We start from the raw sequence: 26,936 nt of genomic DNA on the forward strand, positions 1-26,936 counted from the left end.
CGATCAATCAATCTTTATTTATATAGTGTCTGCTAAAATCAAACTATCAGGGCCTGACCTCCAACAAACACCAGTAGCAGGAAGAACCTTCATCAGGACCAGGCTGATGTGGGGGGGGGCTCTGGCTGAGCAGAGAGGCTGCTGCTATAAAAATACACTATTTATATAGGCTTAGCTAACATTGCATCTGCCTCAAGTGTCAAGAATATCAACTGAATTCTGAAAATAATCTAGAGCTTATGAGAGTTCTTGGATAAAAACAATTCCAGAATTGTTTTACATGACTTTATTTTTGCTCCAGTTTCATTTTAGGGTTTCAAAGGTGAAAGATTACAAATTCCCAAGTGACAACTGTATTGAACTGTAATTTAGGGAAACACGAGTAAAAACAAAAAACAACATTGCAGTGACCATGTCACGAGAAGACCCTCACCCACCCATCCATAATATGATAGATGAAATCTTTTATTGCGTCAAACTAGAACTAATTAGATTTTAACGCGAGTTTTAGCTTTAACCGTCTGTTAATAAACGTTTTGCGATGGAACACCCGTTCTGTCCACTAGGTGGCGCCACGCGCCTGGGACGACTGTCACCACAGGTACGCTGAACAAACCTTCGTCACTTTAAACACTGAATATTCACTCCCGGTGTGTGTTTTTGTCACAAAGGAACCAAATGTCCATTCAGTCGCGCGTTAGGCAGAAACATTACCCAGTATCCTTCGGCTCCAGCGGCACTTACTTTATAAAGCGAACTCATTCTGCGTGAACAAATATTTTGAAAGCCCTGCCCCCCACAAATGCACGCGCTTTCACTCTACCCTCACTCTGCTCGTGCACTCAGGCAGTTGTCATGACGATGGAGTCGTTCCCGGCGTCGGTTCTGGGGACTGTTGCCATGGAGATGCTCCCCGTGCTGGAGGAGGACGAGGGTTCTCCAGATTCCGAGGACAGGCTGGGTGAATTCAGCCGGCGCCGGTTCTACCTGCTGGTGGTGATCGGAGAGATTGGTTCGGAGCTGCAGCTGGACGCCGCCCGGGCGCACATCGAGCGCGGTGAGCGAGTCCGTGCGGCGGAGTGACGCAGAATGCTGCAGCGGCAGCAGCATTGCACCATGGGACAGATCGACACCAACACTCTTCAGTCCGGTTATTACCACTAATATCTTGGCGGGTCAACACCAGGAATTTCGGATTAACATTAAACCAGCAGCCGTGCGTGTACACGCGTGTCCCGAGAGGGCACTTATTTCTCAGCATTTTGAATTTGTTTTTTTAAAGTCACCTGTGCGTTCTCTTCAAAGAAATAAAGTATAAATTTTACAGTTAATTAAGTTAATTAAAATCATCACGTCAGGTTGTGAAGGTGACGAGCGGTGGGATCTGTCCACCTGGTCTTAAACGCTGATAGTCGTGACTGTGACGTCAGCGCACTAAAATAATGCGGTTTGCTCTGTATTGTGACGCAGCTTTAGTTTTTCACCGGCTATGAAGTGATTCTTTAGCCTTTTAAACAACAGCGCATGTTTGTATTTGGACCTCAAACACCTGGCTATTGTGCACCAACGCTTCAGTGTCACCATGGCAACGACTCTCATACAGCTGTTGAGCTTATTTTAGTTAGTTAATTGGTCTTGCATGACAGTGCTAAATTAGCATAGGAATTCTGAATCAAAGAATGTGAATGTTTTAATTAAACTTAGACAAAAATCTATCAATCTTCTTTTTTGCCATCAGCAGGAGGGTCCCCCAACATGAGCCTGGTCCTGCTCAAGATTTCTTCCTGTTAAAGGGGAGTTTTTCCTTGCCACTGTTGCTTGTTTGGGGTTAGGCCCTGGGATTCTGTAAAGCACCTAGAAAAAATTTTGATTGTAAAAGACACTATATAAATAAAGATTAAATAAAATAAAATAATCTTTTTTGCTAAACATTAATCTACGTACATATCAAATGGGAGGGTTTGAATATAATAAACAGGCTCCACCAAACATGAGAAGTATTGTGGATAGTGTAGTTTAACGTGAGTATCGTAGCACAGATCATCTTTATAGGGCTAACACTTTTAGCCGTTTGTTGTGTCTTTGGTGTCGCTTTGAGGTTTCAGCTCTAAATATTGGCCTCTGAGCTTCCTGTGTGAATTCAGAGTTGATCCTCGTGGCTTTTGAGGTTTGAGCTCATTTTCTCTGAGGAGGGTGGATTTAAGAAAGAAAAATCATCTGAATAATCCGAATTGTTTTCATTCTGAATCAGACATGTCCAGTCAACTGGACAACTGTGTGTGTGTGTATGTGTGTGTGTGTGTGTGTGTGTGTGTGTGTTTTCTGCCACTCATTGGTTCTTCTGGCAGGAATTCGATCCTGGAATGTGGACCTTGGACGCTGCGACCTGGACACGCAGCTTCAGCTCTTCATAACCCGCCACTCCGCCCACTTCTCTTCCGAGGTCAGAGGTCAGTGTCACGTCTGATTGTTTCAGAAGAAGACCATATTTTTAACTAGATGACCAAGGTAATATATCATTTTGTATTGCCGGTAATCTTAGTAACCGCTGACTGATTGGTGTTCTATTTCTGGTTGCAGATGTTTGGGTATCAGTTTAATATTAATGCTCATGTTTCTCAGATGAACTTTAGAAAGTTGACTAAAAAAATTAGGCCTACCTGGTCTCTACATTCTTTTTCTAACCAGGATTACCTGGATGGCCCTTAGTAAGGGTCCCTCCTCCCCATAAATTCCCCCATTGGGGCCTCTGTGTACATGGGGTTGGGCAAACTTCCCTGTTCCATCCAACACTGTACCAAGGGTGTAGAGCTGGTCCACTGGTCCAGGGCCAGGATGGAAACCACAGGGCTCCTCCGACCCTCAGTTCGGACCCTCATCATAGGAAACGGTGATGTTAGTCTTCACCTTCCTTCTGTTGCTACAACGTCCTATTTTGCTGCATTTTGACCAACCCTGCGAGGCACAACAGAAACATTCTAATGGTCTCTATTGTGTTGTATCTGATACTAAAGCCACCGTTGCCGTGCCTACGTCACCCCTTAACCACTCCTACCAGCTCCCCGACTACTTTTCTTTATTGGATACATGAAAACAGCTGTTAAAGGTGTTTTCTGAGAATAGAGACTGTTGCTTTTGTTTTTATCCAGTTTAGGTCTTAAAAAATATTTCATTTTAAATTTTTATAGATGTCTGATTGTAGCTTCAGAACATCCTAATTACTTGTCTAACTTGAATCTGGGGATTTTTACCTAACTTTTGTGATATATTATATAATTATAATATTGTTACTGCTTTGATTGACTTAATTTTGTCCAGTCAGACTTCTTATTTGAAACTTTTAGATTATAATTATAATAATAATCTGTGAGACGACTGATCTTTAGGACTTTAATACTTTCATATCAAAGTTCACTAAACTACCAAAATTTTAAAAGTTCATTAGCTCCTCATTTGCTCTCTTTCATCCTTTGACAAACGTATGTGATGATACGATCTTCCGTTCAGCTTCACTGACGGATGCAGGAATATTTAAGAGGCTCAGATTTCTGAAGGCATCATGGTCCAAGTTCATCAACCGGTCTACCTGTAGCACAGTTAAAGAACTGAACATATCACACCCAAACACAGGCTAACACTGATGCTAAATGGTAAATTTGTGGCAAAAACCATGACTCAGCAGCAACAAACGTGACAGAGCAGCAACAATTATGAGTCAGCACCAACAACCATGACTCAGCTCCAGCAACCTCAACTCAGCTCCGATAGCCATGACTTAGCACCAACAACCATGACTCAGCACAAACAGCCATTACTCAGCTCCAACAACCATAACTCAGCACCAACAATCATAACTCAGCTCCAGCAACCACAACTCAGCTCCGACAGCCATGACTTAGCACCAACAACCATGACTCAGCAACAGCAACCACGACCCAACACCAACAACCATAACTCAGCTGCAACAACCATGACTCAGCACCAACAACTATGACTCAGGGCCCACAACCACAACTCAGCTCCAACCATGAGTCTGCTCTAACAACCATGACGCACCAACACCCAACACCCATCACTCAGCACTAACTATGAATGAAATCAATGGTGAAATCAATGTCAAAGCCTGGCTTTCAGACCAATGATCGCCTTTAATATGGTTGAAAAGATGATGACATCTGTTTGGTGTTGAGATGTGTGGTGGGTTAGTTTGCCAAAGTGCAGAGGATAATCTTTCAAAGTGCAGTATCATCACAGCCTGTAATCTGGCCAAGGTCCTTCACTAGTCCGCTGACTTCCCCACAAGGACACAGGAGGAATATTTTCTAAGAACGAACCATCACAGTTGATGTGACAATTGAAAATCTTTTCAACGGTTATATTCCTAAATATTGTTGCTCTATTATGGCTGTTTAGTTATATAAATACACACATTAAGAGCACCACCAAGGTACCCTTAAGCAAGGCACTGAACCCCCAAATGCTCACATAGGGCCTGTGATCATTCATATACAGCTGGGATAGGCTTTAGCATCCTTCCTGTGACCCCAAAAGGGATAAAGCAGTCAATAAAAAGAAACAAAAGAAAAAAGGATTTGAGGACCAGTCACACTGCTGCTGCTCTTGTTTAAAATTTTTCATTCTTTATGGGCCTGAATGGCTCAGGGCTGCAGCCGGGATCCCAGAGTCTAGGCACATTTCAATTGCAACAGTTCGGGGCAATATGGGGCCGTTGGTCCGTGTCTCCACAGCAGGAACCTCCCACAAATGGCTATTTACAGGAACTTTCAAGGGGCCTAACCGGGTTTCTGCTTAATGGTAGGTATTTTGATCGGCCCTAGAAAACACCTGGGTGGAGATTGGCTGTATCTAGAGGAGGAAGTGACCCAGGAGGAGACAACTATAAACATAGCAGTCGCCTGTCTGTTTTTGTATTTTATATGTCACAACTCAACAGTGCTGTTTAATGTTTATGAACACAACGGTGGGTTAACTAATACAGTTTTCCAGGAAAGATCGCAACAAAAAAGTCACAAGGGCAAAACTCTATAACTACAGACTTCTGGGAGCTGTCAAACATAATCTTCTCCTGGAATATCCCACCTCAGCTCATCCACATTCACCTCCTTCCTCACTGTTGTTATTTTTGCTTTTGGCATCTGAACCAGGTGACGTCACGATCGACCATCAAGAGGAACGGTTCTTGTAAAGTCCCTGCCCCCAGTATTTACCAGGAACTTAGTGCAAACACGCCTTCTGTCTGTAACCCGGTGTCTTTAACTGGTACAAGTACATGTGCTTGTTTTCACTCAGGTCCAGAGAACAGGAGGAGGAGATGAAGGGCAAGAGACTATCATTTATTAATGAGTCAGATGCTGAATTATGTAGAGAGATGATATGGATCCCAGGGAGAGAAAGAGATTAATCACATGGTTTACATATTTTTGCATCATTTCATGTTTCCGCATACATTAATGGATGCTATCAGGTGTCAGGTGTCATGAACTCATCATTGAGAACAAGACAAGGTTAAATCAATCAATCAATCAATCAATCAATCAATCAATCTTTATTTGTATAACATCTGTTACGATCAAAATTGTCTCTAGGTGCTTTACAGAATCCCACGACCTGACCCTTAACAAGCAACAGTGACAAGGAAAAACTCCCCTGTAACAGGAAGAAACTTTGAGCAGGACCAGGCTAATGTAGGAGGACCCTCCTGCTGATGGCCGGCTGGGTAGAGAGGTTGCCAATAAAACAATGTGACTTCATTACAGTCTCTATATTTTCTTCTTGTTTGTGTATTAGCATATCTGCTAATCTCTAAAACTACAGGCTTCGTCTTTAAGATTTTATGTCAAGATAGAAGGTGTAGCTAGCTAGCAGTTAATAGGAAAGTGACAAGAAAATTGCTGTTATTAGATCCTGTGTTAATGTCAAACAAATGTTCTATTTCAGATTATAATCTTGTAAATTCATGAAATGCAGTTTCACGTTGTATCATATATACGGTACATCGTAACCCCACCGACAGTGTCAGATAGACAGACAGATAGATCAGAGGAAGTAACTATGGCGACAGTAATTTTACTGCTCCTCCTGGACTGTTATTAACATTGTAGTTGTTGTAGTTGTTGTTGTTGTTGTTGTTGTTGGTGGTGGTGGTGGTGCTGCTGCTGCTGCTGTTGTTGCTGTTGTTAGCATTAGCCTTGTACTGACTCACCTTTTTCAAGCTACAGGGGGTGCCGGTACCAGTCCTGGTAATGGTGCTGGTACTAGCCCTTACAGTAGTGCTGGTACCAGTCGTGGTAGCGGTACTGGTACCAGTATTATTTATGTCACACATGTTTGATTTTTGATATTTATATTGTTTATTATTTATAGTTCACTTTTTGTGATATTAATTTTGGAGAAATTCAGTGTTTTATTGTCAAAATCGGGTGACGTCTCACACACACACACGACCGAGTTCAGTTGGTGCAGTGTGCGTGCGTGCGTGCGTGTGCGCCCCTCCCTGCTCGGACCGCACGCCGCTGCTCAAACGGATGTTGCCGCATCCCGGTGCTGCGCCGCTCCGCCACCAGGCTGCTATCCGAATGTGCCAGATCAACTCCTCCTCCTCACGCACACGCGCTCACACATCGCCAACGCTCCTGCCCGTCTGTAGACGCGCACTCTCCGGCGGCTCCGTCACGGTACGTGAACTCTTTGTAGAACTAATTTGGCGTGTCTGGCTGCGGATTCGTGTTTGATCTGGGTTCGATCTTTATTCTCGGCTTCGGTTCTGATGTTTTTATGCCCCCACGGTTCTCTCCTCTCAGCCCGGTGCCGTCCTCTCAGGCTGGTTCTGGTTCTATTGCGTAATCTTGTGCCAACATGCCGGAACCTGCCTGTCTGGAGTTGTCCGACACGAAGCCTCCGGTGACGATCTGAAGGATCAGAGGAGGCAGGTGAGCGGATTTAGAGCGGATTAATGCCGAACATGTCGGTCCTGATCAATAACCCACAGCGAACTGCTGCTGGACCATCATGCACAAGTTGCTCTGGGGATGATGTCATAGAGCCGCAGAGTCCCCGTCAGATTATCGATCACTTCCGATCAGCTGATCAACCGAAATAAGAACAATCGCGGAGATTTCTGCTGTAACCGGACAGAACCGTGTGTGTGTGAGTGTGTGTGTGTGTGTGTGTGTATTTGTGTGTTCTTTTACTTGCTACATACTAAGCACCAAAATCTTCATTCTACCAGCAAAGTTGTGAGTCTTCACAACTTAAGAAGACAGTTTGAGGGTTCAGACCTGTTTTATTGGTTTAGGCTGGAACTAGGTTGAGGTCAGAGGTCAAGAAAAGGGGATGGGAATGTAGTATGTCTATCAGAGTCCTCACAAGGGTAGGATTGCAAGGATGAGTGTGAGGGACTAAAAGATAAACCTGGACGTCTGTGTACATTCTAAATCCGGTCATAGTTATCCTATTCTATCGATAGAAGGCAAAACGTCCAGAGAAGAAAAACAGTCCAGTTGACAAAGAAAACTACCTTGGTTAAACCTGGACCCTCACTCTCACATTTGCTGAGTCATTAATCAGCCTCATTGATCCACTATGGCCTTTCTTTTTCATTCAGCTGCTCTGGGATCAGTTTAAACCTCCAGCTGAGGTTCTGACAGATTCCTCATCTTTCTTAAGTCCTGTAAAGTTATTTTCTGTGGTTCTGGTGCAGTTTAGTTACGGTACCAGTGGGCCTGAGCCTTCAGTGATCAACGCGCGTGCGCGCGCGTGTGTGTGTGTGTTTGTGTGTGTGTGTGGTACAAACATCAGACCTGCTGGTCCCCAGAGCTGCTGATGATTCATTCATGCTGCTGCAGTGAAACCACCCTCTGCTGTGTGTGTGTGTGTGTATGAGAGAGAGAGAGAATTTGTGTGTGTGTGTGTGTGTGTGTGTGTGTGTGTGTGTGTGTGTGTGTCCCACCGGTGTGGACCTTTAGCAGCCCTTTATTATCCAGGCCGCCGTCTGTGACACAGAGCAATCAGCTGTGAGCGTTGACTGACGGCAGCAGCTCGAGTCTCCTTTTGCCTTTGATCCAAACTTCTGACGCATTTGAATTTGGTGTTGAAACAGCAGCAGGTGATCAGATGGTTCCTCAAGCCCCCACAGCAGGGGGTGCAGCTCATGATTGCTGTTAACGCTGTTGTTGATGCTGTTATTGATGCTGTTGTTGATACTGTTGTCGACACTGTTGTTGACGCTGTTATTGACATTGTTATTGTACCTGTTGTTAACGCTGTTATTGAAGCCTTTGGCGCTGTTATCTAGCCATCAAACAAACTACATTAATTCATTCATTTTTCTACGTTTTTCTAATTTTTTTAATGAAACTATAACAAGCTTTTGAGTTAATGCGTTTTTGTTTGGTTGCTGGGGCAATGGAGAGGGTGCTGGTTGGTTTAAATCATATGTCCACATGCTTCATCTGAACTTCAGCCAGTTTATCTTACTTGTGAAACTATGACAGCATCATAGGAATTTTCACTTCTGTACTTAAAGAATGGAAATTCACTGTCTGGGCTTCGCAGGCTCTGCAGGAGATCCTGGTCTTTGGTCTTGGACTGACAGAACCAGACTTTGATCCAACTTCATCAGACACAAACTTCATTAGCTTTTTAGCATCCTTAACTTTATGTAGAATTCCACTGATTTATTATTAATTCAGTTTACCTGCTGAGAGATAAAACTTGTTGGTTGCCATAGTAACTACCAGCAACAGCTGTGCTTTCCGAAGCAGCTAAACTTCACTTATAGAGCATTTTTATCAGCTAATTAACTCCTATTAGCTGTTACTCATATTTCTGTGTATGTGTTTGTGTGTGTGTGATTTTCTAACCTCCATCTTTGTTCTGCTGGGTTAGGTTGCTGCCAGGAAACAGTCACAACTAAGGTAGAACATGATTGCTACCAAGAGATGAAGGGTTAACTGTTGCAGGTTACAGAACCAGTGGGAATGACTCAGCAAGAACAGGAAGAATTGTTGAAGTTAAAGAGCTTTTGGACCTTCTTCATTCATCTATTGATCATTATTCTCAAAAGGTCAATGCGGGCACTGCTAATTTAATATTTTAGCATCAGATTTATGATGTGACAGACAGAAAGACACCAGACAGTTTTGCCAATGGTGGAAACATCGATCCAAACAGTCTCTGCTTCCTTTGATCTGCTGACAGTGCACACACACAGACACCTGACCCTGATGGGGACCTGAGTGAAGCATCACTGAAAAATACATCTTTTAACCGCATAAACAAAAACACATAACATATTTGCAGCATCCTTTATTTATGCGCTGCACCATTTTCTGTGAGGCTGGGGGTAAAACTCCTCCCTGTTATCACCTGGACAGAGACGTAATGGTGGAGCAAATTTCACCATTGCCGCCACCATCATGGATGAGATGCTTCTGCTGACAGCTGCTTCATACTGACTGAGCCTGTGTGTGCGCGCGTGTGTGTGTGAGTGTGAGTAACGGCCTGATTGAGGATTCAGACTTGGCTTCAGAGGGTTTTGTTTAGTGTTGGGAACCAATGAATGCCTGTGTGTGGGGGGGGGGGGGGGGGGGATACAAGGATGATGATGATGTCATAGTTGGCTCACTGTGCACTAGTCTCAAACAGAAGGCGACTTGTTGCCCCTCCTCTGGGATCTCCGGGTGGTCTCGCTCCTCTGCTGCTGTAACTTATGCAGAAGAATCAGGCTTGTGAGGACTTTCTGTGCGACTGTAATCAACTTTCAGCTGCGTCTTTAAAATCTCTGCTTCGTCTTTATTGCTTTTTTAAAAATTTAATGCGCAACATTGTAGGAAACATTACAAAAAGTGTTTTTCTTGATGCTAAATTCACGAGCTTTTCTGTCATCCGGCGCTTTCTTCTGCCCTGCGCCAACGCTCTTCACCACCAGAGGTCAGTGTTTGACGTAGTCCTACTTTTGGTCACGCTGCTGCGTTCCAGTTGGATTATTTGCCAAAAAAGTGCAGTTTTATTCGGTTTTATTTTTCCTAACCATTCTTCATCACCAACAGGACCAAATGAATTTATTCAGTTCTATTGACACTGATCTGATAAAAGTCTGCAAATCTATAAAGGTATAAAACTATCTGCTGTGTGTGATGTTCATGAGACTGCTTAATTGTTTTTCTGAGAACTATGGTACATAGAATCTGCTGCAGGGTACCTGAGAAGTTTTGTCCTCATCCGTTGCAGCTAACTATTCAACTAACTATTCAGCTAACGTTGTAGCTGAATAGTTGCTGATGCGATTCTGTTCTTAAATTTTATATTCGCTAACAGTTGGTAGCATAGAAGCTTTAACTGGATTAGCATTTAGCTGTTTGTCTGGGGCCAAATCACAGGACCAGGATTAGTAAAGGAAGCTAAGACGCTGGGTTCCTGTTGCTGTTTTGAACCAATGACATTGATTCTTCCTGAAGGTTACATCTTCAACTCAGAGTCGTTATACAGTAAAATAATGTTTGCTTGAAATGTTGTTGCCATGGTAATTCTAGCTATGCAAATGATTCAAGTACAACTAGCATCACAGCTTCTACTTCTATGGTTGCTGTGCATGCTACAGTTTAGCATCAGTTAGCATCTGTTAGATGTTGCCTCAGTAACCAACCAGGAAGTGTTTTATTCCTAAAAAAAATTCAGCGCGATTATAGAGCAACTGTAGCATGTTCAAGAAACACTGCCTTTAACAGAAAGAAAGCTTGAGCAGGATGAGGCAGGACAGAAGAGAAGATGGAGAGATAAATCAAGGGAGGACAGGAAAACAGATGCATGCAGTATCTGTGTGAAAAGAGATGTGGTTTGTTATTCTGTAGACTTAAAACTGACACAGTCAGTGGGGATAGAGGTCAATGTGTAGACAAAAAGAGAAAGAGAGGACTGAAAGAGAGGCCTACAGAGAAGAGAGTAAAGTAGAAAAATGGAGTGGAAGAAGAGAGAGATACAGACACAATATTAGTTATGCTGCCATGACTTCGGTCTATAGCAGCATAGCTAAGAAGAGGATGCTTGTATTAGCATAGTTATCATAACAACTGTAGCTGTAGAATGATCCTCCTGCCCTGCTGAATATTTCTGTCCTTTGGAGAAGCTGCCACCTGACAGTTTCCTCCCTGCTTTCCTGTCAGCTGAAAATGTGGAGCACCGTAACTGGAGCATTGCGGCAGATGATCAGCTTTCCTTTTTAGCGGCCTTTAAACGGAGCGTTGTCATCCAGGGAGTTCAGACATGGAGGTATTTATAGCAAACAGGTCAGCTGAAGAAACTCCGCAGAAGCACCGAGCTCTGAAAAATGACCTTCCAGTCTAAGGGGGGCGTGGCCAACAACATCAACTCTGCCTCCAGAAGTTATTTAGATAAAGGAATTGGATTATTTAAATATTAACACAGATTCTGTTACAGTCCTGACCTCCAGCATCCCATCCTGCTGATTCACCTGAACTCATCAGATGTTTTCAGGCCACACCCACCTGACAAAGGTATCTCTTTTATGTGACGTTGAACTATGTGAGGTGACAAGAGTGTTACCACATCCTCTTCCAGCTGAGGGCAGAGTCACAGCTGTGGCTACACCCCTCTACTCAACTTCTAACACTTCTTTGTGTTTCGGGGGTTAATTATAATTTTAGATTTGTTTTTTATTTAAATTCACCTAAAAGCACCGTGAATGATTCACATGTAAATGATTGATTCACATGTCTCCATTCATGAAGAACTAAGCATGTTCTAAATGTTCTCCTGCAGGACAGAGAACACTTCGCCACAGGAGTGATATTCTAGAGACGGTGGTCCTTGTCAACCCTTGTGAGGACGCGGTGGTTTCAGAGGTACTTCTCACTGAGGTTGTCATATCTGTAATGTTGATCATCTTTGGAGATCTTCAGCCAAGAGTTTTCTTTAATTTTCTTAATATGATTTTCTGCCAACAAGCTCCGCTTCCATGGCCATGGCCACAGTCTGCAGAACCGCAGCTGAACTTTCCACACAGGAACACAAAGTACCCTCCTGATCCCCGGCACGAACACCATTGCTGCCAATCCCCAAAATCTGCTCAGGAATTATCTAAGAAATATAACAAAGAGCTTAAAGTGTCCCAGATCCAAAGCTCAGAGGCCTGGAGAGCTTTGATGTCATCATCACAGATCAGGCCACAGCGGTTCTGAGCTGCTGTTCTGGTGCTGAAGGACCCATTAGCATTCAGGTCGGGTGGGTCGGTGCGATAGTGTATCAGTCAGTGATGTTAAGTTTGTGTTCCAGATCCAGACTTTGGTCACTGACTCAGCAGGACATAAGCTTCTGGTCTTGAGCGGTCAGAGCTCTGATCAGGGCGGCCTCCTTCTCCAAAGTGGTGTTTTCACCTGCCAGACCTTCTCTTGTGTCTTTGCAGATCCTCAGGTGAGTCCAATGTCAGCCTCAATTCATAAATTCCTTTTGTTGACATGATTTATGGCACCCCACTCTGACTCACATTCTTGTCTGTCCTTCCTCCAGATCAGAGACTTCTTTGCCTCATCAGGAGCCGATCAGCCTGCCACACTTACTGTGTCCTGCCGTGGCGAGGTGGGCTGGAGCTCTGTGGAAGAACTACAGAGTCTACAGAAGTTTCTGGAATATAAACTGAACCCTGAACCCATTCTCCCCAAGATGGAGGGCATCAGTGAGTTCACGGAGTACATCTCAGAGACAGTGGACGTCCCTTCACCCTTTGACCTGCTAGAGCCACCAACATCTGGAGGATTTCTGAAACTCTCTAAGCCTTGTTGTTACATTTTTCCTGGTGGACGAGGAGACTCCGCCCTCTTTGCTGTCAACGGATTCAACATCTTAGTAGATGGTGGGTCCGAGCGAAAGTCGTGTTTCTGGAAGCTGGTTCGTCATTTGGACCGAATTGACTCCATTCTAATTACACACATCGGTGCTGACAATCTGCCAGGTATTAACGGTCTTCTACAGAGGAAGATTGCTGAGCAGGAGGAGGAGCAGTCTCAAGGTTCCACCAACTACAGTGACTGGATGAAGAACCTGATCTCTCCTGAACTCGGCGTGGTTTTCTTCAACGTGCCAGAGAAGCTCCGTATGCCAGAGTCCAACCTGAAAGTCAAGCGCAGCATTGAAGAGGCCTCGCTGACTCTGCAGTACCTCAACAGACTGGGAATCAAACCGGAGTCACTCTCTCGAGTGGTCAGCAACACCATTGAGCCCATTACTCTCTTCCACAAGATGGGAGTGGGCCGGTTAGACATGTACATCCTTAACCCTGTCAAAGACAGTAAAGAGATGCAGTTTTTAATGCAGAAATGGGCTGGAAACAGCAAGGCCAAGACCGGTATCGTGCTGCCCAGTGGAAAAGAAGGAGAAATCTCAGTTCCCTACCTGACATCTGTCACAGCCTTGGTCGTGTGGCTGCCAGCCAATCCTGCAGAGAAGATCATCAGGGTCCTGTTTCCTGGCAATGCGCCACAGAACAAGATCCTGGAGGGGCTTGACAGGTTAAAACACCTTGACTTCCTGCGGTATCCTGTTGCCACACCAAGAGACATCGCCTCAGGAGCTCCTCCCTCCATTATGAAACAAACCAGGTTAAAGCAAAAAACTGACAGCAAGGAGAGCCTCAAGTCCTCCCCAAAGATTTCTGCAAAACCCTCGAAGAAGGAAAGTGAAGGGCCAGACGATGCGTCCATCACCACAGAGGCAAAGAGCGACTCAGCAAAAGAAAATATGGTGGAGAAAAAAGGAGAGAAAAAAGTCAACAAACCTGCCAAAACCAAAAGTGATGTACCCGAAAGGAAAAAACTTAAAGAAAAATCCATTAAAAAGCACCCCAAGGAAATACTATCGAAAATGGATGAGAAGAAGGACAAGGAAAAGAGGGAGTTAAAGAAAATAAAGAAAGAAGACTCTGCTAAAAAAGATGAAAAGAAGGAGTCAAAATCTAGGGAGGACAAAAAAAAGGACACATTCAAACCTGAACTGAGGAAAATCACAAAGCCAGATCTCAAACCACTGACGCCAGAGGTCAGGAAGACGTTAAACAGAGCAAAAGTGTTGGGAAAAACCAAATCTGGCAAAGTCAAATTAGCAAAGGTCGAACCTGCTGGACCCAAGAAAGAGGAGACAAAATCTGGAACCATTCAAGCAGAACCAGAACCAACAGAAAAAGGAACTGTGCAAGGCTTAGCTGCTCCATCCACACCTGAAGACCTCACCAAGGACTTTGAAGAACTGAAAAAAGCAGAACCAGTAGAATCGACTGACAGTAAGAAAGAGTCAAAACCCGAAGGTTTGACCCATGAAGAGGAAACGTCACCTGCTACCAAGTCTGAGGAGGAGATTGCAGTCCCTGAAGAAAGCGACAAGGACTCCATACAAGAGAAAGATATGGAAGAGGAAGGAGGCAGGGGGAAGGGAGCAGCACCTGAGGGTGCTGAAGAGGAGGTTGCTGCTGAACAGAAACCAAAGGAAGAGGATAAGAAGGAAGATGCGGGTGCACGTGAAGAAGAATCAAAATCCAAGCAAGCAGAAAACAGGGACCTGGACAAGAAATATGAGCCTGAAGAAATTGAGAAAAAACTTGTTCCAGAGGAGCAACGGAGTCTCCAGATGGAAGAAGGGGAAGAAGGGGAGGTAATGGAGAAAGCTGAACTGGAAGAAGTTGAAGATTTAGATGTAATTGCAGATGAAGAGATCAAACCTGAAGATTCAGCTGAAAGTAAACCCACTGAGATCCTGGCTGCTGTCAAAGACCAGGAGGAAGAGAAAGGTTACCCGTATTCTTTCCCAGTCTCCTCCAGAACACCAGGAGGTGCTGCTGCCGAACCTGTCTGCTTCACGCAGGAGGAGGCCGCTCCCGGATACTCTGAAACCGAGCAAACCATCTCTGATGAAGAAATCCACGAGGAAGCCGAGGAGAGGATACCACAGCTGCTGTACGACGTCAGGAGCTACGACGTCTCAGTTCCAGATCAGACTCAGTCCTTCAGCAATATTCATGGCATGAAGGAGATTGAAGCTGCAGCTCTGGCGGAAAAGACCCTTGTCCCAAGACTGCAGGAGCAAGTCTCAGTCTTTACCAACATCATCTCTGCTCCTCTGGCTGAAGAGGAGCATGTCTCATCTGCAACATCCATCACCGAGTATGACAAAATCTCTTCCTTCCCTCCTTCTATTGCTGAGGACCAGTCTTTAGCTTCTGTAGCTTCACATCAAACTGAAGAACCAACAAAAACCATCTTGACCTCCTCAACTGCGCCTGACACTGGTGAAGGCAAAGACCACTCTCTTTCTGCAGATACGATTTCACCAATTTCTTTAGAAGAAGAGTCCAAGTCTCCATCTACTGACTTACAGCTCTCTGTTTTAGAAATAAAGATGGTGACTAATCCTCTTGATGAGAAAGCAAAAGAGGAGGAAGAAGAAGAGGACGATCAGACTCCCAATGTTGACATTTCACTTGAAAAACTCCAAGAAGGTTATGGATCATTTCTGTTTCAGGATAAACAGAAAGATACAGAAAAACCTTCACATTCGCCATCAACTCGGGAACCAGTTGAGCTACCAGGTGATGAAGAAGCTAAAGATGTCTCATCGGTAGTGAGACCTGCAGGATCTGAGGTGGTGATGTCAGAAAGTGAAGAGCGCTGCTTCAGTCCAGATGATATTACAGTGAAGATGGCCTCCCCTCCACAGTCGGGACCTCCCAGTGTGGCACATTCTCCTCTGCATCGTTCACCTACAGAAGATAATATGAAGGTCTTCCACAGTTTGGATATGCTGGAACAGGAAGAGCAGTTAGATGGAGTCAAAACTAAAACTTCAGGAGAACTAGACATAAAGGAAAGAGAAGAAAAACAGGATGTAGATCATCAGGAAGCTTCAGCATTGTTGGAAACATCATTTCAGCAGAAGGAGCCAGTAAAATATCTGAGTCGTGCTGTGTCCACAGGTGGTGGTGCTCAGGATGACAAATCTACATTTAAAAGTACAAGAGCAGAAGAGGCCAAACATGATGCACCACTGGACACAGAAATTATAGCTGAGCAGAAGTCTGTGAGACAGGAATACAACACAGCGTCCACAATGGACAAGGACGCAGAGAAAGAGTCCCTAAAAGTTGACATTAAAGCCACCACAGAAGTAATAAAGGTCACTGAAGAAGACCATGGGCCTGTAGTCCAAACTAGTCAAGATACAGAAACATCCCAGCTGAAGCTCATGAAAGATGAGCAGAAAGAATCCAAAGTTCAGATTAAAATGGAAGGCTTGGAAGAAAGTAAGAAAGAGTACAAGAAGGAGCATGTCGATGTAAGATCCCTGAAGATGGAAGGTGAGGAGACTGAAGGTGGCTGTGCTGCAGATATCAAACCTGTTAAAGAAGAGATGGAGACAGGAGCAAAGAAGGTTGATGTACACAATGAGAAAGAAAAGACTGAAAGTACTGAAGAAGAAAGGAAAAAAGAGGGGAAAAAAACTCAAAAGAAAGACACTTCTGTTATCAAAGCCTCTCCAGATGAACAGAGGGATGATGTCACTGTGGAGATCCCTGCAAAAGAGGACACTATGGCTACAGGTGACACATCTGTTAGCATAAAAGAGGACAGGGGTCAGGAAGTTGGTAAAGATGTCTCTACCAGCAGCCTTGTCCCGATGGAAAGAAAAGACAAACCCAACAAAGAAGACAAAAAGGCCAGTGAAGATGACTCTGACCGTAGAATCTCCCAGCAAGAGAAAGATGCGATATTGGGAAACGATGGTAGGCACATGTTCACATCAGCTTTGGAGGAGGACAAAAAGAAAGAAAGCAAAACTGCAGCTCCAAAACCTACAGAAGAAGATGCAGCCCTGGCAACAGTTGGAGGACAACAGCAAAGTAAAGAGGAATTGTTAACCATCAGACTTGTCCAGCTGGAGGAGGACAGGGACTTATCACCCAAGCATGATGAGTTCTCCTCCACATCCTTGAAAGAGAAACCAGAGACAGAAAAGAGCAAAGAAACAGAAAAAGTTCAAGACATTCCTTCTGCTGTCAAACATGATGCGGCCACGTACAAAGATCATCCCCCTGTGGACACATCTGAAGGCCAAACTGGGTGGATTAATGTCACCATGGCAGAGGTGGACACTGTCCAACATATGATAGAAAAAGAGAAGGAAGACATGAATTATGTGTTGACTCCACAATCACTTGGAGAAGGAGGTCAGGATCTTTCTGTTTTCATCCAAACCACCAATGAAGAACAAACAGGAACCGCTGAGTGTAGAGATCTTGCTGTTGTGGATCACACTAAAGATCTCGTATCTCTTGCAAAACTGAGCAGCCAGGAAGCAAAAGAGATTTCAGAGGTCAAAGTTCTCCAAGATACAGAGTTTAAAGAAAAAGAAACAAGTGAATTTCATATCTTATCCATTAAGGAGGAAGACAAAACATGTGAAAGGAGCGTCATTGCAGAGCATCAGGAACTGACAGTGGTAAAAGATGAAAAGAGTCAGGTCTTTATTTTAGATAAATCTGTGGAAACAGACAGGGAAGAAAAGATTAAACAAGAGCAGAAAAAAGGTGAACAGATCAAAGAAGAACAAAGAAAATCTGAAGGCTTGGTAGATGTTCACAGCAGATCTGTTTCCATTCAAGGAGAGATGGAAATGTATGTCCGAAGAGTCAGCATCACAGATGATTATCATGATGAGACTGAAGCTCTGAAGGACGATAAGGACATAGATGTTCAAACATCTCTCACACTTCCAGAGCAGAAACCTGAAAAAGTGGAGAACCTATGTGATGAAGACAGGAAACCAGTGATTTGTGGCTCTATGCAGGAAAAGACAAGTGGAGAACGAGTGAAGGACATAATTTGTTATGAAGAGAAAGAAAAAGATGACTCACATGTTGCTGAGCTGAGCAAAGAAGAGAAAATGGAAAAAGAGCAGGAGAAAGAGTACAGCTATGACAGCACAGAAGAAAGGATGACTAAAGCTGCAGATAAAGCTGAGAAGATCACTGAGAAACACCAACGGGACTCATCCGACCACAGCAAAGAGGAGAAATGGGAGAGAGAGGAGTTACTGGAGAAACATCTGGACACGTCCATGAAACATCCCACTGTGGCCCTGCAGGAAGAAGCTGCAGGCAAACCTGCTTTTGTGCTTCACTCCTCTAATGAAGACCAAGAAGATGAAGAGGAGGAGGAAATCTGTATGGGAGGAGCAGGTTCCAGACCTTTGTCGGTCATCTTCTCTGCAGGTCGGCCCTCATCCAAAACACCACCACTGACCTCCGAACACATCACAGGGATCATACCAACACTCACAATGCAGGAGCCCTCTATCGATGATGATGTTCCTCACTCCAGCAAACAAGAGTCCAAAAGTTCACCTAAAGTAGATGAAGATGTGAAAACTGAATCAGTGCCCTGTGTCCATGTCGTCTTGTCAGAGGAGATGAACTCTGCTCTAAAACAACAAACACCATCTGATACTCCAACAAGCAGAGCAGAACCTCCTGAGATGGACCAGAGAACCGACAATCAGCCCAGTATTTCCATGACCTTCAGCCAGAAGAGCGAGTCCAGTGAAGCTGGACTCCATCAACCAGAGAAACAGGCACCTTCCTGGACAAGCTCTAAAGATGCTTCTACAGAGCAACCTGGCAAGGAGGCAGAAAGGGAGATGGAAGGAGAACGAGAGGTAGCTTCTCCTGGATTATCACATCCTTCGCCCTACTTCATGTTGGACAAAGATTCTGAGGACATCAGCCACGCAGAACCTCTCAAACTAGACACCAGAAAAATGGACAGCACAGAAGACTCAGAGAAGGTCGTGGTCAGCAGTGGAGATGAAAAACACACCTCCGGTGCATCTAAGTATGAGCCGTATGAAAAACCTGTTCCAGAAGATCATGACCTAGAATCCATGAAACTGTCTTCTGGTGTAGACCCTCACTGTGTTCTAAGTGTGGATGATAACAAAAGAACCAGTCAAACTGAAGCTGAAGGAGCGACGTTCCTGCTGGACGACCAGGGCAAAGAAGAACCTCTGTCCTTCAGCAGAGTCGACTACACTTCGGCGTCCATCACCGTCAGTGAGAGAAGTGTCCATCGCAGCCGAAGTGTCTCACCTCAAGATGAAGGCAGAGAGAAAGGCCAGGAGGAAGAGAGGGAGAGAGAAGAATGTCAAGACACACAAAAGAGCTTTTCCTCAATAGAAATGCATGATAACAAACTGTCCCAGGCTGCTGAAATGGATACTTTTGTTCCAAAAGAAGACAAACCTGAGAAATCTGAGAAGGAGAAAGAGGATGTGACCGAAGGTGCAGCAGCAGCATTTGTTTCAAGAGGAGGAGATAAAGTATCTACCAGTGCAAGAGGTTCCTCTGCAGGTCCTTCAACCAGTCAGGAAACACAGCATGCACCAGGGGATCAATCACACTCAGTTTCAGCTCCTCTTGATTTTAAAGATTTCAGAGAAAAAGAGACATTAAAAGGAAAAATGAGAGCTTCTGAATATGAAGGAGAAGGAGATGTTTCACCTCACCAAGGTTCTCCTTTAGAGAAAGAAACCTCTTCAAATGTCCCATCGCTTGGTGCTGTTTCAGGAGAAGAAATAGATGCTAACGTCTTAGCATCAGACAACATCCAAAAGGGCAGTTCTGCTAGTCATCCAATCATGAAAGACTCTCCTGAAAGAAAAGAGGGCCCGAGTGATAAAGGACTACTTGTCCAAGGGGAAGATTTTGATGAGGAGGAAGATGAGGAAAAATTAAGCGATAAAGATTTGGAAAAAGGAGCCAGAGAAGAGTCTGAGAAGGAAACATGCATGCATGGCTCTGACGACAGTACAACATCAGCAGAGGCAGAAGATTCAAATAAAAAGTCCCAGATTACTGAACCAAGTTTCCTCACAGGAGAACCATGTAGACCACCTCATGAAGACATCTCAGTGCCATCAATCACTGGGAGGGAAGGGGTGGGGGGAGTCTGGCCTCTGGACACAAAACCAGAGGAAGAACATGATGGAGCTGGTGAAACAAAGAATCAAGATAAGACATCATCAGATGCACATGATGACCGAAAGGACGAGCACACCTTTAAACCAGATGTCACAAAACCTACAGGAGAGGACAGAGTGGACTGGGTTCTGTCTTCTGAACCCAGCTGCAAGTCATCAGCAGAATTCACCTACTCTGAAGTCCTGAATTCACAAGAAGAAAACAGAGACGAAGATTCTCAAACATTTTTGTCAATGGAAACATCTAAGCCGACATCCACAAGCTGCTTTGAAGCCAAGCCTACGTCCAACGACCCCCTTTCACTTGGCAGCAGCTATGCTGACATTGGCCTGAGCAAATCTGGATACTCTGAGTATTTTTACAGTGGAGAAGATCAGGTGAGAGTAAACGAGGATAAAACGGAGGCTCTTCAGCTTTCTGAACCTTCTCAGATATCCACACACGGTGATATTAAATGTTACAGCACAGGAGAAGTTCATGAAGACAAACACATCCCAGAAATCACCACAAAGCCTGGGGAACCTCACTCATCAGCCAACACATGCTCTACCACTTCCTCTTCTTCAACACACTACTCCACATCATACAGCTGTTCATCCTCTGACCCAACATCTGCCTCTTTGATCGGACACAATGGAGATAAAGTTCAAACATTTACGGCACTTTTAGGCTCTGAGGTAACTCTGCTCAGTGCGGAGTCAACATCCACGTCTGAATCTATAAGCTCCCACTTCAGAGGATACATGGAGGTGATGACCACACCTGCTTATCTGAAGCCTTCATCCCACCAGCTTGTGAGTGAGTCAGAGCCATCATCTCTAAACTTGAGTACCACCGTCAAACAGATTGAAGCCCAAAGTTCTTCCACCAAACCAGAGATAGAGACAAAGTCCATTGCTGACAGTTCCTATAAACAAGAAACTACAATGTCCATTTGCTCTCTGGCAACATCAGTGAGTACTGAACAAGCTAAGGTGCCAGAGGATCCTTCTCCATCAGAGACTCGTATCAGTGTCTCTCCCCTCAAAAGAGCCAGTTCCCCTAACAAACTGTCCCGACCATCATCAGAAGACGAGGAGACCGATACACTTGAAATGGAGGAAAATATTCTACCGTATCATTTCGAATGTCAACAAATCAAAGCAGTAGAGCAGTCACAGTCTTCATCAATAACTGAGTCACCTGAGTCAGTTGGTTCTCTCCATTCCACCAGCATTCCTTCAGGTGTGTCAGGAACTGATGTCGAACCAAAACATCTAAGAGTTTCAGTTACTCACAAAAGTGACAGTCAGGAGGCTAAATCCACATGTGCCACAACTAATGTGCCCAAAACCAAGGAGCTCAAAGAGATCCAGGAGAAGACAACAGAAAACCGTTACCAGGAATGGTCACTTACAGAGGAAGTCAGAGTGGAAACAGCGTCTATATGTAAAGACAGTCAAAAAGACGTGGAGGTGGATCCAACACGTGTGAAAGATGAAGATGGTAAAAGGAGGCAAGAGGAAGAAAGATTTGAGGAGAAAACTTTGCTGGAGGAACACTCAGAGAGACTAGGAGTCAGAAGGAAGAGCAGTATATCTGACTGGGAGCTACTTCAGAGGCCTGATGATTGTCCAAGTGTACCCCCACATTATGGTGACAATGAAGAGGGTGGAGTGATGGAGTGGATGAAGAGCGTTCAAGGTTCCTCCATGTCCAATCAGAGCTCTCATAGTCAAGCATCCAAAAGAGAAGATACAACAATCAGTCATCCCTCTGACCTGACTACAGGAGCTGTACTGAGCCAACAGAGCTCCTCCTCCTGTGAGTGCAAATATAACAAAGGAGAGCTTTCCCCTTCTTTCATCAACCCAAGCCCTCATCAGGCCTCCAGTGAAGACAGCGAGGAGGAGGAGGAAGGCGACGGGAACCACACCCAGGAAGGAGATGAAGAGTTTCAGGACCAGCAGTCTGTGAGAAAGAGGTCACACAAGCAGAAACGCCACCACACTTCCAGTTACCATTCAAAATATCTTCCCAGTGCCACCTCACCTGGTGTGGCCACAATGTTAGCTGGAGAAGAAACGCCTCCAACGTCAGTAAGCGAATCTTTGCCTTCACACTCTGATTCTGACGTCCCTCCAGAAACCGAAGAATGTCCATCCATAACACCAGAAGGAAATCTGGACTCTGATGAAGATGCAGAACATCTCCCAGTGGACAAACTGTCTGCCACAGGAGCTGGGGTGAGCCTCCGTCCTTCATCCCCACGGTCTTCTCAAAAGACTTACGATCCTTTGCCCACCCCAATAAAGGATCCTCATCCCTACCCTCCACACCCAGATGTGTGTATGGTGGATCCAGAAGTTGTTTTCAATGACCAGAGCAGCACAGAGAAGCTTCTGAAGAGGGAGCACAAAACCAGCAAGGGCCTGAGGAAGAGCAAATCAAAGTCAGGCTCTCCTGCTGGGAAAGGGGAGGTTAGGAAAAGGTCCTCGACTCCAGTGAAGCACATATCCAAGGAATCAGCCCCCCACAGGAAAAAGGACACAGATAGAAGCTCCAGGCTCATCAAGATGTCTGAGAATCAAACCCCTCATGGAGTGAAGAGTTTGATCAATAGCATGAAGAACACTTCAGGTTTGTTTGATGCTACTGGGTCCTGATGTTACTGATCATGGACGTGTTAATGTTCTGCTGCGGAGATGGTTTATTTTAGACTTTGTTTATAAAAGTTCTCCACCAGGGTTCACTGGAACTCAGGGTCCAAGCCAAAGTTCTGCAGGCAGTCAATAGACTGATTGTTCATCCTTATAAATTCAGATTATTGTGAAGGACTTACAACATTCTTCCTTATGAATAGCATGAATATTAGAGCCCAATTCTGTTTTCTTATAAACCCGCGACAGAACATTGACACCAACCATTGAAGTGTGTTGACAGCCTTCATTTACATTCCAGGTAACAGTGCCCAAAAGGTGAACATGGCCACTCCCCCAGGGTCACCTGTCTATGTCGACCTGGCATATGTACCCAATCACTGCAGTGCCAAGAACGTGGACCAGGAATTCTTTAAGAGGGTGCGGGCGGCATACTACGTGGTGAGCGGGAATGACCCCAGCAGCGGCGAGCCCAGCCGTGGAGTCCTGGATGCTCTGCTCGATGGCAAAGCTCAGTGGGGCTCCAACCTACAGGTATGGCCATTGCAGGAATTTAGCCAGTATTTCTTGCTCTTCCAGGTGTCATAGTTTCCATTTTGTTTCCTTTTAACTTCAGGTGACCCTCATCCCGACTCATGATACGGAGGTGACCCGGGAGTGGTACCAGCAGACCCACGAGATGCAGCAGGATCTGAACATCATGGTTCTGGCATCCAGCAGCACTGTGGTCATGCAGGATGAATCCTTCCCTGCCTGCAAGATCGAGTTCTAAGCTTGATGTGCTCTGCTATGCTCCTCTTCTCCCCCCGTCCCATCCTCCTCCTCCACGGCATCATCAGAACGGCACGCCATCAATGTTTCTCATGGTACTGCTCTTAAACGCATTCGCTGCAGCGCTGACGCATCTGATTCTGTCGGTTGAAGTCAAAGTCGATTCTCAGCATTTCCACTTGTGTCTACGTAGAAAAATGTTCAAACTTTAGGCTCCAAAAACAAACTAATCCAACAGCTGGTTAGTAGATGATTGGAAACTTTCTTCTGGTTAGTATTAGGAGGCTCGCTCGGTCGTGGCAGCACTGAGCAACGATGTCTTTAACCTGGTCCAAGTTCTGCTTTATGTAAACTGCAAACGAACCCAGTTAGTCAACGACGGGTCGTTACGTCGGTCAGCTGGTGTGTGTTTGTGTCTGGTCTCCTTTGGGGTAAATATTTCTACATCATGGTGTTGCATTAAATAAATGATGATGGGCAAGCGCAGCTGTTGCTGTTGTTTTAGTGTCGACATCATCGAGCGACAGAACAATGTAGCAAGGGAAGCTTGTCTGAGCCTGGTGGGAGCTGCAGAGGCTAGTGTAGGAGGTTAGCAGGAGGCTTCGCTCATGTGCCTTTAGCTTGTTGTAGGATGGCAACATTTTGAGAACATTTCCACAATTTTGAAACTGGCACCCAATCAGAGTATCATAACACAGATTCATGAACAAAGTGGAAACTGCAGCCTGACTCAGCAAGAACTGCACATTCTTAAATCAAAACCACTTTTACAACAACCAGGAATCTTCTGATGAGTAAAGTCAGATTTGTAGATGAAGCACAGAGTTAGCGTAGCAGCAGAAACTGTAATTAATCTACATCAACTAGTCAGAATAAGCAGGGTTGCATTAACGATTGTAACTTAGTTGTGTTTGCACACCAGTAGCTGCTTTACAATTCCATTAGAGAAGATTCTAAATGGAAAGTTCTTTTCAAACAATTAATTTGCATTTCTTTTCCTTGTTTGCGCTGAAAAGCAGGAACAATAATAATGAGTTGAACTGATTTTGCGTGGTTGCATGTTTAACCTTCGGCTTCTTAATGCAAACGGCTGATTTGCATGAAAGTGTGAGAGGAGGAAGATCAGGAACAAATTCAAAGTGTGTAAATAAATTTAGAAGAAATTCAGAGGTTAAAAGCAACTCGTTAAACGCAGACACACACAATGGCAGGTTTCTTTGCTCAGAGGATTGTGGTACTCTGTTTGGGTTCATCTAGACCAGGCATGTCAAACTCAGTCCTCGAGGGCCACGATCCTGCCGGGTTTTCAGCCTGGTAGGACAGAAAACCCTGCAGGATCATGGCCCTCGAGGACTGAGTTTGACACATGTGATCTAGATACAGATCTTCTGACTGAATCTTCTCAGAGCAGCACCATGTCTGGGGTGTGAAATGATTGTTTCTAATGTTGCACCTACAAACTGACAGTGGAGAAACGGGAGGTTCTGACTGATTCTTTTGTGGTCCTCAATTGTGAGGATCTGTTTTTGGTCTGATAGTTGAAGTTGTTGAGTCATGTTTTTAAGTTGGCAGATTCCAAATAAGAGCCTTGATGTTTCTTAAGGCACCGGTAGAGTTGTGAGAAGGTCTGAAGCTGGTGCACTAAAAAGATGTATTTTTCTGAATGTAGAGTCATACAACCACATCAATACTGCTGAATCCAAAACGGACAATAAAATCAATTTAAAGAAAAGTGGAGACCAAAAACACTCCACTCGGCAGTTGGCTGTACCAGAACAGAAGCAGTTAAGCATTCATTCTGTGGAAACTGGTAGATTTAGCTGATTTTAGTGACAGAAATGTTAAAAAATGCTAACAGAAACCAACATTTCTGTCTCATCACCACAGCTGTATAAACATCTGTCCATTTTCACTCTCTGCATGTGATTTATTTAGTTATAATCCTGAATGTAATTGTTTAACTTGGAAATACTACAACATATAAGGCTATTTTAAAGAGTTGTCTTTGAAAAAAGTTACCTGTCTTAACTGGTACTGAAACCATTTACAGTAATATATTACTGGCCTGTGCTTTAACTGTTTGACCTATGAACATGTTAGCAGCCGTTACAATGCTAGATCAGTTTCATTTTTTTCATTTTTTGCATCGTATAAACTAAATTGAGTTTATTCGCCCTCGTTGCAACATTCAGTATCTCTGTATCAATGGTGAAACTAGAAACTTCTGCAGATATCAAAGGGAAAACAGCCTGGTGATCGTCGAAATAAAAAGCATCAAAATCACACCTGCTGCCGTGTGTTTGTGTCTCTTATTGTGAAAGGACAAACCGGGTTCAGCTGTTTTTTCTTTTTCGCCATTTCTGATGTTGAGATGTTCTGCGTATACTGAAGGCCACGATGACCTTGGACTTTGACCTCTAAAGGCAGCTCTTCCCTTCTCTGAATCTGATCCTCAAGGCTCCACACTTAAGTGGCGTGTTTCTGTTGTCCCGGTTACCGTAAGGCAGGCTGAATATATGTGCTGTCGTGGAGATGAGACTCAGACCTGCGGATCTCAGGAAGTTTCATCAACTTTGGTCTGTTTAATGTTCCATCAGGTTTGTTTTTCTTCTTGTGGGAACATAAATGGAACATTTATTTCTCTGCTTCCTGCAGCGTCACACAGCAGATAGCGAGTGCGTTTGTGTGTCCCTGCTTCAGATTAAATGTGGGGGCGTTGTCATGGTAAACCAGGGGAGCGACAGATGAACACTGATTCATGCCCGATTTCAAGGGCAGTTTGGACAGAAAAGGAGCAGAGAGGCAGAAGGTTTTCATCTTTCTCTTCCCAATAATATGCATGCAATATGATTACATGTATTCTGATTATTCTTGGGTGGGGTCTGTGTGTAAGTGTTTACAGGTGGAAGCTGCAAGACAATGAGTAGCTTTGAGTGTAGTCTGATTGTATGTAGTCTGATTAAAAAGCAAAAGGAAACTGTGTACAAGTAAGTCAAGTGATTTTGCTGATGATCAGCACATGAATGCAGATTAAGTGTGAATGTAATCTGATTAAAAATGAATCAGATTACAAGCGTAATCCAAGTTTAACTGTAAAGTGAGGATGGACTCTGGCACGTGTACCATATTTTTGTGACCATAAGACGCACCGTATTAAACGGCACAGTCTCAGTTATGGGTGTAATTTGTGTATTTAACACATACATAAGGCACACCGGATTATCGGGCGTGGGCATGGTAAAACATACCGGTACGCTATCTTAAAACATGCATGCTAGCATGTATTTAGCAATGTACTCACATACATCAGCTTCTGTATCTGAAATGAACAAAATGAATCCGAAATGGCTTTTGCAAAAGCCGAAAAGCATTTACAGATTTTGGAAAGGTGCACCGCATTATAAGGCGCCCCGTCCATTTTCGAGAAAATTTAAAACTTTTAAGTGCGCCTTATGGTCGCAAAAATACGG

At 44.4% G+C, this 26,936-nt stretch overlaps 1 protein-coding gene across 3 annotated transcripts; it reads left to right on the forward strand.

Moving 5' to 3' along the window:
* Nucleotides 1-98: 98 nt before the first annotated feature.
* Nucleotides 99-25,751, forward strand: map1ab (microtubule-associated protein 1Ab). Of its 3 annotated transcripts, XM_029842322.1 has the most exons (8): nt 99-601; nt 847-1,057; nt 2,349-2,450; nt 11,800-11,882; nt 12,313-12,450; nt 12,547-22,675; nt 22,997-23,229; nt 23,312-25,751. In XM_029842322.1, exons 1-8 carry the CDS (start codon nt 542-544, stop codon nt 23,465-23,467), a joined length of 11,112 nt encoding a protein of 3,703 aa, XP_029698182.1. In that variant the 5' UTR covers nt 99-541; the 3' UTR covers nt 23,468-25,751. The 3 variants fall into 3 exon arrangements, with proteins under 3 accessions (XP_029698182.1, XP_029698184.1, XP_029698183.1); XM_029842324.1 differs by lacking the exons at nt 99-601; nt 847-1,057; nt 2,349-2,450 and adding exons at nt 6,466-6,695; nt 11,458-11,534; XM_029842323.1 differs by lacking the exons at nt 99-601; nt 847-1,057; nt 2,349-2,450 and adding exons at nt 9,731-9,951; nt 11,458-11,534.
* The last annotated feature ends 1,185 nt before the right edge of the window (nt 25,752-26,936 follow it).

Source organism: Takifugu rubripes, chromosome 9 (assembly GCF_901000725.2).
Source record: "Takifugu rubripes chromosome 9, fTakRub1.2, whole genome shotgun sequence".
In the NCBI taxonomy this organism is placed as follows: domain Eukaryota; kingdom Metazoa; phylum Chordata; class Actinopteri; order Tetraodontiformes; family Tetraodontidae; genus Takifugu; species Takifugu rubripes.

Bases quoted from the DNA above. Each gene is read 5' to 3' on its own strand.
- map1ab (XM_029842322.1), top strand. From the start codon at position 542: ATGGAACACCCGTTCTGTCCACTAGGTGGCGCCACGCGCCTGGGACGA. The intron at 11,883-12,312 runs GTACTTCTCACT...TTTGTGTTCCAG, and splicing joins AGGACGCGGTGGTTTCAGAG to ATCCAGACTTTGGTCACTGA. The intron at 23,230-23,311 runs GTATGGCCATTG...TTTTAACTTCAG, and splicing joins AGTGGGGCTCCAACCTACAG to GTGACCCTCATCCCGACTCA.